Here is a 15,548-nt window from a genome sequence, read left to right as displayed (position 1 = left end):
AGTACAAGAAGTTACAAGTGAAGAAATGGCCCACTCAGTCTAGGTAGATTAAGCCATTTTTATAAACTATAATTTTTTCGGTTCCCGTTTCTCTTTTCTTGATTTCAATCCTATTTTATTTAGGATTAAATGATTTTATGTTTCAAACTTTCATAAATTTTCATAAAATATTTCAGTTTCTTATTTTTTTTCTTAAAATTTTTAAATTTGAAGTTTTCTTTATAAAATATTTCACTATATAAAATTCGATGACGACGAAAAAACAACTTATGTTGCCAAATAAAATATTTTGAGGACAATTATTATCAAAAGATCATACTATTATGAACCGTCATCATTAGCACACTAAAAGTTCAAAAAATATATCGGCTTTTCGTCACCGAATTTTGAACGAAACATTTTGTAAAAAAAAGTTAAAGATTCGAAATTTTATAGAAGAAAACAAAAATTTCTATAAAAATGTTGAAAATTTGAAATTCTATAGAAAAAATGAAAATTCGAAACATCTTTTGAAAAATTACAAAAGTATGAAAGTTGGAAACATAAAACATTGTTAATCCTTTAATTTAGTTACCTAAGTTTTCTTAGGTTATCTCAGGCTCAAATGCCTGTTTTTAGTCTCTGGTTTTTTAAGTTTAATGAACTTATTACGGACAAAGTCATGAAATCGAAGGGCCTAAAAGAAATGTGTAAAATTATGTTCCAAATGTTTCGATGTGTAACGGTACTATGTGACATTAAAACCGACGAGAAACAGAGTCATTAATTTATTTATTTTTCACACACAAAAAAATTTATTTATTTTTCACAAAGCGTAATGGGATTGATTAGCTTGAAAATGGATGGAAATTGGTGACCAATTTCCACGCAACTTTATCAGACATAAAGCTTTCGGCAACGACTGGAATTTTGAACACGTTGTGTCTGAAAATGATAAAATTTCTCGCTGGCACAATAATCAAATTTACATAATAACTACAACCCATAAAATGGGAGAAAGAAGATGAAAAAAAGGAAAATAAATACATAAATAACATCCGTCAATATCAAAGACTTCGATGAAATCTATAATAATGTAAGAAGAGTCGGCTCGCTAGACAAGATACATAGGCCTGGTCCCTCAAGATTAAATGATAAACCTTATTGAGCAATTTAATTAGATTCCTGGAACTAATTCAAAAACAGCATTAAATGCTTTGTTAATTGCTGGCTCGTTTTCAATATATTCATCTCCAAACAAAACTATATTAAACCAGCACCGCTGATTTTATATACTAATATATTCATTCATATTCGGTTACTACAAATTCCGTAATATCTTGCCGAGGCTATTTTTCTAATCTAGTTCAAAGCAAAAAACTATTTTTAATGAAAATGTAGTGGTTCGAATCCAACCTAGATGTGCGTTGTAGTTCCAATTTTTGTGGTTATAGTGTGTCTTGTGATTCCATTTTGTATTAATATGTAATCTAGGAGTATGTTTGTTTGGTTATTAGGCGTGATATTTAAAATTCTTTGTAATTTATTAGTTTGAAATTCATGACATGGCATGACATGTATCTTCTATCCACAAAACAATATAGGCGGATTATATGTAGAATGAAAAATTATAGGCATACAGAATTGAAGTGAGGCATATAATATCATGGGCTTGTGATATAAGGCTTAAGCCCAATTATGACAATATTAGTAAATTATAATACCTTCCTAATTAAAAACAAGCCCACCGCAGCCCATGTAGTTCGGCGGCTGAGTTGGCGGCGGCGGCGGCGGAGGTATCACATCCGGCCCATGTAGTGGTGGTGAAGGCATAGGCGGCCGTGGGCTGTCAGGAAGCGGCGGAGACGGGCTTGGTGGGCGTGGAAATTCTGGACCAGGATTGGGCCCAAGTGGCGGCCCAGGGGGCTTTTCTGTCGGAATCTTGTCGAAATCTGAAACATAAATTACCCGCGGTGGCGCCGCCCCCTTAGGCTTGTAAACTGGCGGCGCCACCGTGATCCATGATTTTCTAGGTACGGCTCCTCCGGTGCCGCGTGGCCGTACCGGAGCTGAAACAAATTGCTTAAGCGATTGTGTTGGATTGAATTTGTGTGTGGATATTTCACAAAAGGACTTTTTCAAGAAAATGGATGGGATCGACATTTTGTGCTAATCGTGCTAATCGACTGAAGTTTTTGGGAGAGAGAATATTAACACTCTTACATTAATTATGTAGACGTGGCAATGACGGACACGTGGATATCATGCAAAATATGTGTATTTTTTATTTATTTATTTGAATTAGCAAAATATGTATATATTAGAACATCTATAATATAAAATATAAATTCCATTTTTTTTTATAAATTTACAATATTAGATAAAGAAATTAAATGGCCGCGCGTCAGGAGACTCGAACCCAAGACCTTTAACCTTAGACATTAAACGCTTACCGCTTGGCCAACACACACATAAATCCCATCTTTAGTTTTAAGAGTAGACGACTTTTGCATTCATAGATAAGAATATTTTTAAAGATTGTTTAGTTTTAGCAGTAAATAAGTTGCATGTGAAGCCACACACACACTCACTGCTGTTAGCTGTTTAGTGGGAATAGAAAGTAAGATTAGGAGAGGAAAGAGAGAACCCACCACCACTCCACCAACCTCTCATTATTTAAATGAGTAGTGCTATTTGGACAAAATTTATCTGGACAAAAATGAAGTTAAATTTTTTTAAAAAATAATTTATTTATAAATTTTGATTAAAATTTAAAAAGATTTAGTTAGTTTTATTGTTTTCTCCATGTTGTAAGTTTTTTATATTTTTTTAATAATTTTTTCTATTTTTTGTTATTTTATTTATAATTTGTGTACTTTAAAAATAATACTCCCTCCGTCCACGAATCATCTTCCTGTTTGCCTCTAAAATTTTGTCCACCAATTAACTTCCTACTCTGCTTTATGGACATATATACCCCCTTACTTTTTAAATTACTACACTTTACCAATTGGACCCACCACACTTTACCATTACTTGTCTAATTAATCCAATTTTGAAGTTACTTAAATGGAGTAGGATATTTCGAATTTTTCAGTTTATTTATTTATTTTCTGAATTTTCAATTTATTTATTTTTTGAAAAATTTATTTCCAGTTTATTTATTTATTTTCTGAATTTTTAAGTTTATTTATTTATTTATTTTTGAATTTTCAGTTTATTTATTTCCAGTTTATTTATTTATTTATTTATTTCCAGTTTATTTATTTATTTATTTTCGAATTTTCAGTTTAATTATTTTCCAATTTATTTATTTCCAGTTTATTTATTTTCTAAGTTTCTAGTTTATTTATTTTCTTAATTTCAAGTTTATTTATTTATTTATTTTTGCATTTCCAGTTTATTTATGTATTTTCTGAATTTCAAGTTTTTTTTTTGAATTTTCAGTTTATTTATTTATTTATTTTTGAATTTTCAGTTTATTTATTTTCCAGTTTATTTATTTATTTATTTTCTGAATTTTCAGTTTATTTATTTATTTATTTTCGAATTTTCAGATTATTTATTTTTTAAAAATTTAATTTCCAATTTAATTATTTTCCAGTTTATTTATGTATTTATTTTTTTATTTTCTCAATTTTCAGTTTATTTATTTATTTTCTCAATTTCAAGTTTATTTATTTATTTATTTTTGAATTTTCAGTTTATTTATTATCCAGTTTATTTATTTATTTATTTTCTAAATTTTCAGTTTATTTATTTATTTATTTTCGAATTTTCAGATTATTTATTTTCTGAAAATTTAATTTCCAATTTAATTATTTTCCAGTTTATTTATTTATTTATTTTTGAATTTTCAGTTTATTTATTTATTTATTTTCTGAATTTTCAGTTTATTTATTTATTTATTTTCGAATTTTCAGTTTATTTATTTTCTGAAAATTTTATTTCCAATTTATTTATTTTCCAGTTTATTTATGTATTTATTTATTTATTTATTTTCTGAATTTTCAGTTTGTTTATTTATTTATTTTCTGAATTTCAAGTTTATTTATTTATTGAATCGGTACTTTTGTTTAATGTTTTCTCATTTAAATGCTTTCATTTAATTCACCTAATAAAATAATGCCAATAGTTAGGGCAAGATTAGTAAAAGTAACCACAATACATTAACACTACCCTTTTAGTCTTTTACACCACTTTTACACCACCTTTTTCAGTTTTCTTAAAACTCGTGCCGAACACCAAATAGGAAGATGATTCGTGGACGGAGGGAGTAATAATTAAAAAAGTTATTGAAAAATTATAAAGAAAACAATAAAACTAGTTAAATCCTATTTTAGTTTGAATCAAGATTTTTAAATAAATTTATTTTATAAAATATTTAACTATATTTTGTTCAGATAAATTTTGTCCAAATAACATTATTATATTTAAATCTTGACGATATCCAAATTCAGACAAAGCCAGAAAATAACACCCATAATCCAAACCCACCCACCCCAAAAGGCTAAAGTTCCTTTATTTTCCTCCCTTTTTGCAACCTTTTCTCTCAATTACTATTTGAAAAAGAGAAAAGACCACAAAAATCCAAGCTTTAGTTTGAAAGTTTTTAATGCTAATGTTATAGCATTACAGCTGAACATCTAAAAAGGTAGCATCTTTGACTCCACGAATTTGGCATCTTTATCTGATTTTATCTTTCTTCTGAAATTTTTTTTTTTTTTTGGTGTTGGGTTGAAGCAAATGAGCAGATAAATACATTGAAAAAAGAAAATGCAAAGTGCGAATTCAGAGGAGGCGGGAATGGCAGCAACGGATACAAGGGGGAAGCACTGGATTTCTGCTGAATTAAAGAGGCTTGAGCAAGAAACTCGATTCTTGGAGGTTTTATTATTTATACACACCCTTGTGTTTAATCACGTTCGTTTTGTTTTGTTGTTATCTGGGATATTTATTTTTCAGTTTTCTTGTTTTAGTTTTGATGCATTTTATCATTTCATAACTGTAGCACACCGCAACTTTGCTAGAGAAGTGAATAATTGGGGGGTAAGATTTGTGTCGTAAATTTTATGTAATGATACATAATTTACAGTATGATCTTCAACAAGTAGATGATTTTAAGTATTGAGTGTTGAAATAAGTGAATATCATGTAACTTAATTAGTTTGCTGGATTTAGATTATCTTATAATTTGATCACTGTCCAATTCATGAGTTTTTTGCCTGCTGAATGATCTTAAATCACCACTTCACTGCTATTTTTCAGAAGAAAAGAATAAAGTTGATGTTATATAGACCTTATCTTACATTTGGTAATAGAGTTTGAAGAGTCGCATTTTAAGAATAAAATTTCTTATAGTAAGGTTGTATATACAGGAGGAACTGGAGCAGCTAGAGAAAATGGAGAAGGCATCAGCTTCTTGTAAAGAGTAAGAATTGATTTCAAATACTCTCTTATTCCATGCTTGTTGCTAACCATCTAACTGAAGTGCATATTTCTTCCCAGAATGCTGATTAGTGTGCAAACCACAGCAGATCCCCTGCTCCCACTGTAAGGCCTCTTACTTTGTTCTTACATATTAACACACCCTAAAATGTTTGTATATATTTGCTTTTTCAGAACAATTGGTCCCATAAATCCATTCTGGGACAGATGGTTCGAAGGAGCACAAAATTCTTCAGGATGCAGGTGTCCGATACTATGATGTAATATTTTGATTCAGATTTAGAATATTCTTTATCTTTCAGTTCACCAAAACCCATCAATATGATGCTTCTTTGATTACATGAAAAATATAGTTCACGAAACAACAAAGAACAATGTTAGGGGCGGTACATGGAAAGTGAAAATGTTGTGTAAATGGAGTGCGTCTAGGTGGTTGCTTTTCCAGCGACTCTTTGTGCAATCCATCCGAGACCATCGTATAGGCCTTCACCGGTTAGTGCACAGCAAGCTTGGATGTGCCAGTCGTGGTTCTTGATACTGTGAAGAGATAGAGCATCGGTTATCTCAGCAGGGGTCATAGCGTCCTTGAGATCCTGTTTGTTAGCAAATACGAGTACTACTGCACTCTGGAGATCCTCATTTGGAAGCAGCCCGAATAGTTCGTCTTTCATTATGGAGATCCGAGCTCTATCCGTGCTGTCTATAACTACTATAACAGCATGAGTCCCGCGATAATATGTTGTCCACGATGTCCTCAACCTATCCTGACCGCCAAGATCCCACACCTGATAAATATTTCAAATAATATCAGATTAACCAGGAACATTTACAGCAGATACAAATAATTCAATCGTAGCTACTATGGCATATGTGAACAAGACAAGTACCTTATCAAGTGAGGGTGGTAGCCTAGTTAATGAGGATTCGTCTCTGTTTAAATTCGATCATATCTGATACTACACTATATCCAGTAGTTATTGAAACAGAAAAGCCAAAGGATTCCATATTTCACATGCTAGTTGCTAACTTCCTTTGAAAGAGGGAACCTAATGCATGCTAGTTTCGACAAAACAGGCAACTCTCCACCAAATGTAAGAAAATTAAGTTTTCACCATCATCAACCATCATGCTATTAATTCCTTTGGTAAATCAACTTCAGGTTTTGGGACTATTGGCTTAGATATTTAACTCATACATATCCAGGTACCAAACTCCAATTTGTAGCAAACTGCTAAATACAAGTGTCAATCGCTCATAGTTCTGATCCATCTTCCTATAGCATTCATTTGTGGAATCATAAAATCCCACATATCATCGATTCTTTAGTAAATATGTCGATTAATTTGATATAATAGACGTCCAAAAAACCACTAACCAGGAGAAACAGAGCCAGAGATAGCCCAAAAATGTAAAGAAATGGGTGAAAAAAAGCAACCAACAACTCCCATATCAAGTAATTGTTTCAAGAAGCAACAAGATTCATGAATCATGATGCGCCATATATAACTAACAAAGCCAACATAATACAAACTGAATATGTGAATGCTTAAACGCACAATCATCATAGAGCCAGAATCAGGCGAATCGAATATGATATTTATCGGACATCAACCACCACCAAAAATGCCAACTTGCATTTCTAAACCCAATCGCTTCTGATCGACAATAAAAATTAAAGTAGAGCTGAAATCACGCCTTCAAATCCAAGAAACACGCACCTCAAATCGAATATTCTTGTAGACAACCTCTTCAACATTGCTGCCGACAGTTGGATGCGTAGTGACCACCTCCCCCAAATGGAGCTTGTAAAGCGTCGTCGTTTTTCCGGCGTTGTCGAGCCCCACCACCACGATCTTGTACTCCTTCGCCGGAAACAGCATGAACCACATCTTTGACATCAGCGCCCCCATCGATCCCCTAAATTTCTTCAATCCAAGAAAAATTTAATAAATTCAGATCGGATGCGACTACTATGCAGATAGCTGAGAAATTACTGAAATTCGAAAAACAATCTGACCGATTATGCTGAGAGATAACTGCGATTCGGTGTTGGATTATGCTGAGAATCTGATGTCGTGAAACGAATTTGGGTTTTAGTGATTTTGCTTTTGGAATTTTTAATTTTATTTTTCAAAGTGGTTATTTTGTAAACTTAATGGGTTGGGTTTTGGGTGGGGTGGTGGCTGGTGGGCGGCATTCGATATTTGTAACTTTTGGAGGGCAAATGAGAAAAATTAATCAAAATAAGAAACATTCTTTATTTTTGATTTTATCTTTTGTCGTCAAACTTTTAGTCGATGACTCGATAAATTTGGTCTCAATTTAATAAAGGGTAAATTTTGTCCAAGACTATAATGAATTTCTAAATTTTGATTTTTCCTATCATTTTTTATTCTTATTTCAAAATACATAATAAATCATTTTTTTTTAATTTTCATTGCGTAACTTTTTGGTGAATTTTTAAATGACGTGGCGTCGGACTTGAATGAGGTGGCATATTTAACCGAAGGGATTAGAAACACATTGTTTTAGCACCTACTCATTTAAAATCTTGAAAATCTAAGTCTAGGGTTTGAAACTCAATTTTTTTTTATATAGATTTATATCTTTTCTACGCCACTGAAGGAGAAATTGCAACAATTTCATGGCTTCAACAAATTCATGTTCGAATAATTCAAATTTATGGAATGAGAATCCACATAAAATTTGTAAGCATGGGTATCGGGCTGATGTCGAAACGTCGAAGTCATTCTATAATCCGTACTAATGCTATTATTGTTGTCGAACAAGAGCTGTAATTCCTAACTTTTCTGATTTGTAATTTTGATTTTCGATTTTCTTGTGATAGGAAGATAATTGCAATTACTTTGAATGGCTTGACCCGATTATCCCAGCATACCCGAAGCGATTTTTTCAAAGAATCTGTCATCGTGGGAAATTTCAAAAAAAATAATTTATAATGTATTTTGAAACAAGAATGAAAGATTGTGGGAAAAACTAAAATTTAGAAATTTATTATGGTTTTAGACCAAATTTACCCTTTAATAAATCATATTTTTTCAAATTAAATATTATTTTATTTTAATAAATTATTTTTTAAAATAAAAAATTAATACATAATTACTATTGTCATAAAATAAATTATTTACATCAAATGTCATTGTAATTCATAAATAGTTATCTTAATTTCACTTTAAAAGCAATATTGTTTTTCTCTTTTATGATAAATATACCCTCAATAATCATTGTTTCTTTCTTATTTTATTATAAATTATTTATTTTTATCTTTCTTTATTTTATTTTATTATAAATTATTCGTTTGTTAATATTCGTGCTCTAGTCTTGTGGTCTATTGAATTGGGACAGTGTAAGTAATAAATAAGATAAATATCACTTTAAACTTCAAATTATTTTTACACTATCAATCATATTTTGAATTATGAAAAATATCTTTTTTAAATAATGAATTATCAATTTTATATTAATTTCACCTTCCGTCTATTTTTCGACTATGAAAAGTCGATACGGCTTGTCAAATGACACGATGTATTTATAATTATACATTTTTAACTTATAAGGACAAAACAACGTCATTTTGTACCTTACTAATTGAAAATAAATAGTCCATAGTCTTTATTCGTGGCACAAAATATTAATATTGTTTTGTGCTCATTTTGTGTCATGTAAGTTAAATACACTGTGTTATTCGTCGCATAGTAGACATATGGTATAATTGATACAAAATTCATAGTTCATGAAAAGGTCAAATCCTAACTGGTACTCAATAAGAGTTCTCCAACAATTAAAAAACAGGTTGTCACTCTGTACTAATATAATAACTCACAATAAACAAGCATATAGCATAAAACAACACACGATATGATTACCTAGTTCAAAGATAACACACCTACGTCTGAGGGGCCTACGCCTAGCCCGAAAAAACTTTCCACTAGCTGAAGATAAGTAACAAACGACTTACAAAAGAACCAACTCTTCAAGCCTCTGTAACTTCCCAAACATTCACCAACAATGGAAGTTAGCAACAAATGAACCACACATTGCCTGGAGTGAGTACCGACACTTATCACACAACCCTTACAAAGTAACATAGAATTACTCTCACGATTTCAAACCCAACACAAATTATAACTCGACTATATGAACATAGAAGAGTAGAACTTATCTTTTATAAGCGCGAGACACTTATAAGAATGTAAAGAAACAAACTCTAAAAATAATTCATAATTATTAATTATATAGGTAATGACTTAATCACAAATCCAATCCACCAAACATACTTAAACTACTAAACACTAGCTAACTTCTTAAATCTCTTGCCGGAAAAAAAACGCCTCATCTTCAGGGAGACGGAGGGAGTATAACTTAAGGAGTAGAGCATTTTAAATTTTCACTTAAAGATATTTTATATATATTGTGTATAAATACTTAAAATCTAACTATCGCTAATTGTGATTTGATGCTATTTGGACTCATCTTATTTATAATGTCACAATAGAAATAAGTACAAAGATTAAGAATAAGGTGTTAGCTAGAGTGTAAAGTGGGTAGAGACCACTTATTTAATTTGTGTAGCGTGAGTAGGGATCACATACTATTTTTAAAAAATGTCACTATAAAATGTGACAATAAAAAGGAAAGTATGTCATTATAAGTGAGACGAAAAGAGTATAAAATAGCCAAACTATCAAAAATCAAGCCTAGGAACGAACTATACAAAAGCCCTAAGCAATGGAGCCCATTAATTCCACAGTTTGTTATAGAAGAAAATAAGCCCTAGTCAAATTTGAATGGCTCACTAGAAAGGAAAAGTCAAAGAAGATGAGAAGAATAAAGACATGAAGAATGAAGAAGGTAAGGTCTCAAGCCGAATCTAATCTAAAGGAAACGACCAGCTGAGGATGACGACAAAAAAATCCTCTTCGATAGGAACACGTGGAAAGCTTTTGGTTGTCCTACAACTACTTTCCATTGGAGAGAATCTCAAGAGATGCGGTGGCGGCTAACATCGTCATGGCAAACCTGAAAGAATGAAAATGCCCTTCTCGTGCTTGGATTGGAAAAGACAAGGGATCGTCTATAAAAATTAGAGGGGAAACTTCATTTGTAAAGGGGGAAGCAATTTAAATATACAAAAACGCTGCCAAAATCAATACACAATACAAGTCAAGAGCATACTCCATATTGTTTTTATAGTTCTATCTCATCAAACACAAGCTCCAATTCAAGGGTTCTCATTACTCACCGGGAAATCATCAATATCGTGTAGTTTCGTCTAACATCAAAGAATCCCACTACGCCTTCCTACTTATAGCAATTGGTGTTGTCTCTGAGAATAAGGGCTAAGGCATTCATAAAATCTGTTTATGTGTGATGCTCTATACTTGCAAGTATTTGAATGCTAGTATATTTTTTGAAGTTTCTCATCAAGTCCACAAGATTTATTGTCAATTTGTGTAAGTAATGTGCATCTGCGAATATATGTGTTTTTGGAAAATGTTCTGAACGACATGATTTTTGGATTTAAAATCTAGAAAATGGAAGAACGTACGAGTATGATGCATGAACATTAATATCTACATGATTGCATGAAAGTTTTGTAAAAATTATATTTTAATCGAATTTTTCGACGGGCTATGTACTAATATACATGTAAAAGAAAATCTATATGTAATTTTCGATCTCTTGTTTAAATAAAAATATCAATCACATGAATGATTCAAGGTAATCAAAATCAAACAACGAATTCCCTTAATTAGGGATGATCTACTATATATATTTTATTTGTCTTGGCAATTGGCATATTATACCATACTTCATAAACCTCAAATAACCCCTACTAAAAAAAGATTTTTACCTAGTCGTACGTGTGATGTGTTTATAACTTAAATTTTATTAGCTGCATAAATTCTTGATTTTGTCCATCTTGTTGAAAATGGTGAAATTATATATGGATTTTTAAATCATACTACAATTGTTTTTGCATTTGTTTCGTGCTAGCTAACCTTCCATTCTATTTGCTTTAATTAGACCAGATTAAAATTGATCCTCATCTTCAAAACTTTAAAATAAGCGAAGTTGTATTAGTAGGATTCGTGATTATTAATAGGTGTTTTGGATGTGAAATGACAATACATTGTCGGGCTGGGCTGGCAAAAAATAGGCCCGATCCCATCTAGCACGTGGGCTTGGGCCGATCAGCTCTTTATTGTGGTTCAACTTATCCATCAACCATCTCCACCTATTTATTTATAATTATAGCAGTAACCAAGAATTGGAATATTGTAGCTATAGAATCAAATAATTCACTCTTAGCTTCTCAACTTGGTATTTTGTCATACAAATGCATTCTTTCATCCTCTATAAGTTGCAATTTTATCCTTATTGCAGAAAATAGTGAGTGATCAACAAATACAACAAGGCTATCTGGCCTCATTTCTAAGATTTAAACAATTATATATGTATTACTCTGACTGGTTCAAGTTCAAAACATCCTTTTTATTTTAGATATCAGCATCATGCTTATTTATTATTTATAAGCAACTGTCAATGTTGATGCGTTCTATGATATCTTCCATAGACCATATTTTACTCATCTCTCTTTTTGGCTTTTCCTGATCATATCTCTTTCTACACATAATATTTTTTTATATTTTGTTTTTGTAGACGCATTAATAGTAATTTATTCTAATTTCAGTTTGACAAAAGCCGCAGTTTGCAAATATTGATCAAGTCTTGATGTCGCAAGCCAAGAATTGCCAGAGGAAGGTGAATTTGACAGGTTTGGCATTTTGCTTTGGTATTTTCTTTATGAAGATAATGACACCTTTTCATTACAAGGCCATGGTTTTTGGGTGCGAACCGTAGCCCGCCCGCCCACGTGGGCCCCACACGACGGGGCATACGTTCTCGTCTCACCACGTGGGACGTGGGACACTAGAGAACTACTGTTTCTTCAAATTAATGGCTAACCTTGCTTAAGGCTGGTAGTGATGATGATGATATCTTCAACTTATTCAGCTAATGTTTGGATAAGCTAATGACATTTATCCTTTGATGCTATTAAAAATAAAAGTTTTGGCAGTTTGCAGTATGCTTTACATTGATGCATCGGCCATCATGCTAAGTCTTTCTCTCTCAGGCAATGGGACTTCTCGCCATAAAATTAAATGGTTAAGTGTTCTATTTTATATTTCAACATGAACTATATTCTATGAATACAATGTATCTAAGATTTTTTTTCCATAGACGATATTGATATTTTGGTGTCAAGAGATGAAAAAGAGTAGCAAACAATATGGGCATTTATATTTGCAAGATGAAGATAGAGAAAAGAAATGAGAAAGTTCATGAGTTGGGGGAAAAGAAGACGGCTCCACTCATCCATGGCCACAAGATTATATATGGAGTATATCTTATGTTATTCATAACCAAAATCATTTTTTCCTTTAATGAGAGAAAGAGACCCAAATTATCATCAATATTCTCACAAGACTAACAACTTTTCTTTTTCCTTTTTCTACACTTTTTACTCAAAGGTGCTCACATATTATTAATTCAGAACCTCTTATTCGAATTCATAATCTTTTTCTTGGTAAAACGAATTCACAACTAAAAATTGTACTAGTATTTAATATTTTTTTTCAATATAGTTATATTACACGCTTTTAAACTGTGTGAATCGGAAACATATTTTCCTTTTCATGCATTCAAATTTCTCCCATTCCCATAGATTTTTGTTCAAACATATGAGAGAGATGTCACATTCACATAATTATTTAAATGCATATGTCACATGATTAAGTATGGGGGTGCATATCTACTGGAGTAAATGTTAATGGACCTTGTACTCGAATGTAATACTCCTACTATGGAGTTGATGAGAGAGGATGAAAAAGCAAAAAAGTTGGAGTCATCATTTCTTATACTCTTTATCAAACACCTTTCTGTCGTTATCTATCACGATCCTCATTTATTTTAATCATGGTATTAATTTATTGTTTTTTTTTTTTTATCTATTTCTTATGTCGTTTCACAAACATTATCAAATTCGGTGCACATAAGAATAAGCGTGTTTATGTGTTTAATTATAATCATGCAGTAGACTGTAAAAAGAGAACCCTATGAAATTGTTGTAGCTTTTCATACTCAATCATTTATGAGGGGAAAAAAAATGGATTAAAAGAAAACAAAAGGAATTGCTGTGCTACGTCGTGTAATATTTCATTAATTCATTTAATAGAAGTAAAGTTTAATTATTTAAATAAGAGCTTGAGCAAATAAACAATTTAAGGGTGTTTGGTTTCATTTTCAACTGTAAGCTTAAGTTTTAGTATTTTATGTGTAGACAATTTAGAAAAGTGCATATACTATAATTATATAGTCATATTTTAATTATAATACAAGATTATGAAAAAGGAAAAAAAAAGTTAGTAGAAGTTAAAACTATTGAAGAGAGTAATCAAGAAAAAATTGCCCCACTGAAAAGGTGTGATTTATCAGTGTTTAATTACTTTTAAGAAATATAGAACTATATATGATGAATTAAATGAGAGATTAATGAACAGAAATCAAAGAATGTCAATAGAAACTTATACTAGCATGGGAGAGTCTATATATACCTTGATGCAACCCAACATGATAATTTAATATAACCAATGAAACGAGGAAACTAGAAATTAATTATTTTTAGAACAAAAATAATAATAGAAAAGAACATTATCTTGGAGAACTGCCCAAGAAAAATAGACAATAACAACGTAAAATCAACAATCACACTTCAAAACAAAGTTTTTTAGCCTCATACGGTAGATGTTATAATCATTCATTTATAAATATCAAGTATTTTGATTAAGATATATAATAAGGTATGGCATTTACATTTCCTAAGTTCATCGAATTTTATTGGCATCGCAGATTCGCAGATGGTATGTAAAAAATTAATTATCATCAAATTATTGTTTCTATTTAATCATAGCTAACATTTGCACTCGTGCAATCCATGAAAAATATTTTCATATATATATATATATATATATATATATATATATATAAATTTGATATTAATTCATTTATCAGATTTATAAATATAATAAAAAATATGATTTTAAGTGAATATATCTGAGTTAAATATAAAAAAAAAATAAAGAAGACTACACAATAATAGAAATTGAAAAAAAAAATTAAATAGATTTATTCAAAAAAGATGAGAGAGGAGAGAAAATTTTGTTGAGTTTTAATCTTTAAATAAATATAATTTTTACATTTTAAATCTAATATTTGCCCAAAAATATCAAATCAATGCTCTTGTTGTGATCTACTCAAATTTAATAGAAACAACATCCGCGTGGTCATTTAAAAGAAGAAAACACAATTTTTGGCCACTAATTTAAAAAACACAAAATCTGTTCATTTTTTTACGTTTTAGGACCGTTTTGCTCTTAATTAGGGTGGACCGAATTCGGATTTGCGTGCGGGTTAGGTACACTTGGCACTATTAGGGTGCGTTATCTTTGATTGTAAATTTATCATGGAAAAAGAAAGGATAAATAAAATTTCACCATTTAAATTATTCCTTTCTTTTTCCACATTTCCTACTTGGCCTTTACTAATTCCTCATTTACACTACAAAGAAGGGATAATATTATCACACCTTTTTTGGAGGGATAATATTATCCCTTATTTGTAGTGTAAATGAGGAATGAGTAAGGGTCAAGTAGGATATGTAGAAAAAGAAAGAAAAAATTTAAAGGGTGAAATTTTATTTATCCTTTCTTTTCCCATGATAAATTTACAACCAAAGAGAACGCACCCTTAGTGTCAATAGTGTCATGCACGAATAGTACTAGTGACCATATTAGTGTCAATAGTGTCATATACTTGTGCCGATACACTGCATTGTCTTATATAAATGAGTGCATTTATATGTTATTTTGAACACTTTCCTATGGGGTTTAAATTCTCCATTTAGGGTTTAGATTCTGCATCCAGGCTTTAGATTTCTTATTTAGGATTTACATTCTCCATTTAAGATTTAAATTCATCATTTAGGATTTAATCATCGAATGATATTTTTGGCACTTATATTACAATTTGTGCCAAAA

The 15,548-nt window shown here is 30.8% G+C and overlaps 2 protein-coding genes and 1 long non-coding RNA gene across 5 annotated transcripts; 2 read left to right on the top strand and 1 right to left on the bottom strand.

The window, feature by feature from the left end:
* The first annotated feature begins 4,442 nt into the window (after positions 1 to 4,442).
* LOC131001113 (guanine nucleotide-binding protein subunit gamma 2-like) lies at positions 4,443 to 5,775 on the top strand. Of its 2 annotated transcripts, XM_057927342.1 has the most exons (5): positions 4,443 to 4,633; positions 4,723 to 4,866; positions 5,358 to 5,410; positions 5,488 to 5,532; positions 5,602 to 5,775. In XM_057927342.1, exons 2-5 carry the CDS (start codon positions 4,756 to 4,758, stop codon positions 5,684 to 5,686), a joined length of 294 nt encoding a protein of 97 aa, XP_057783325.1. In that variant the 5' UTR covers positions 4,443 to 4,633; positions 4,723 to 4,755; the 3' UTR covers positions 5,687 to 5,775. The 2 variants fall into 2 exon arrangements, with proteins under 2 accessions (XP_057783325.1, XP_057783324.1); XM_057927341.1 differs by having other exon boundaries at positions 4,457 to 4,866.
* On the bottom strand, positions 5,730 to 7,667 carry LOC131001112 (uncharacterized). Of its 2 annotated transcripts, none has more exons than XM_057927339.1 (3): positions 7,445 to 7,667; positions 7,146 to 7,352; positions 5,730 to 6,212 (listed from the first exon to the last, which is right to left on the bottom strand). In XM_057927339.1, the coding sequence occupies exons 2-3, from the start codon at positions 7,335 to 7,337 to the stop codon at positions 5,853 to 5,855; spliced, it is 552 nt and encodes a 183-aa protein (XP_057783322.1). In that variant the 5' UTR covers positions 7,338 to 7,352; positions 7,445 to 7,667; the 3' UTR covers positions 5,730 to 5,852. The 2 variants fall into 2 exon arrangements, with proteins under 2 accessions (XP_057783322.1, XP_057783323.1); XM_057927340.1 differs by having other exon boundaries at positions 7,146 to 7,344.
* Positions 7,668 to 11,721: 4,054 nt separating this feature from the next.
* On the top strand, positions 11,722 to 12,692 carry LOC131001111 (uncharacterized). Its single transcript, XR_009093861.1, has 2 exons — positions 11,722 to 11,841; positions 12,143 to 12,692. It is a non-coding gene; the product is annotated as an uncharacterized LOC131001111 (long non-coding RNA).
* The last annotated feature ends 2,856 nt before the right edge of the window (positions 12,693 to 15,548 follow it).

The sequence above is a fragment of the Salvia miltiorrhiza genome, chromosome 8 (genome assembly GCF_028751815.1).
Source record: "Salvia miltiorrhiza cultivar Shanhuang (shh) chromosome 8, IMPLAD_Smil_shh, whole genome shotgun sequence".
In the NCBI taxonomy this organism is placed as follows: Eukaryota; Viridiplantae; Streptophyta; class Magnoliopsida; order Lamiales; family Lamiaceae; genus Salvia; species Salvia miltiorrhiza.
This window is presented reverse-complemented; position numbering and strand designations above follow the sequence as displayed.

What these genes read in the sequence shown, in the direction of transcription:
- LOC131001113 (XM_057927342.1), top strand. Translation starts at nt 4,756, where the DNA reads ATGCAAAGTGCGAATTCAGAGGAGGCGGGAATGGCAGCAACGGATACA. An exon ending in AAGAAACTCGATTCTTGGAG is followed by an intron (nt 4,867 to 5,357) that starts GTTTTATTATTT and finishes TTGTATATACAG; the next exon opens with GAGGAACTGGAGCAGCTAGA. An exon ending in GCATCAGCTTCTTGTAAAGA is followed by an intron (nt 5,411 to 5,487) that starts GTAAGAATTGAT and finishes ATTTCTTCCCAG; the next exon opens with AATGCTGATTAGTGTGCAAA.
- LOC131001112 (XM_057927339.1), bottom strand. Translation starts at nt 7,337, where the DNA reads ATGGGGGCGCTGATGTCAAAGATGTGGTTCATGCTGTTTCCGGCGAAG. An exon ending in ACAAGAATATTCGATTTGAG is followed by an intron (nt 6,213 to 7,145) that starts GTGCGTGTTTCT and finishes AATATTTATCAG; the next exon opens with GTGTGGGATCTTGGCGGTCA.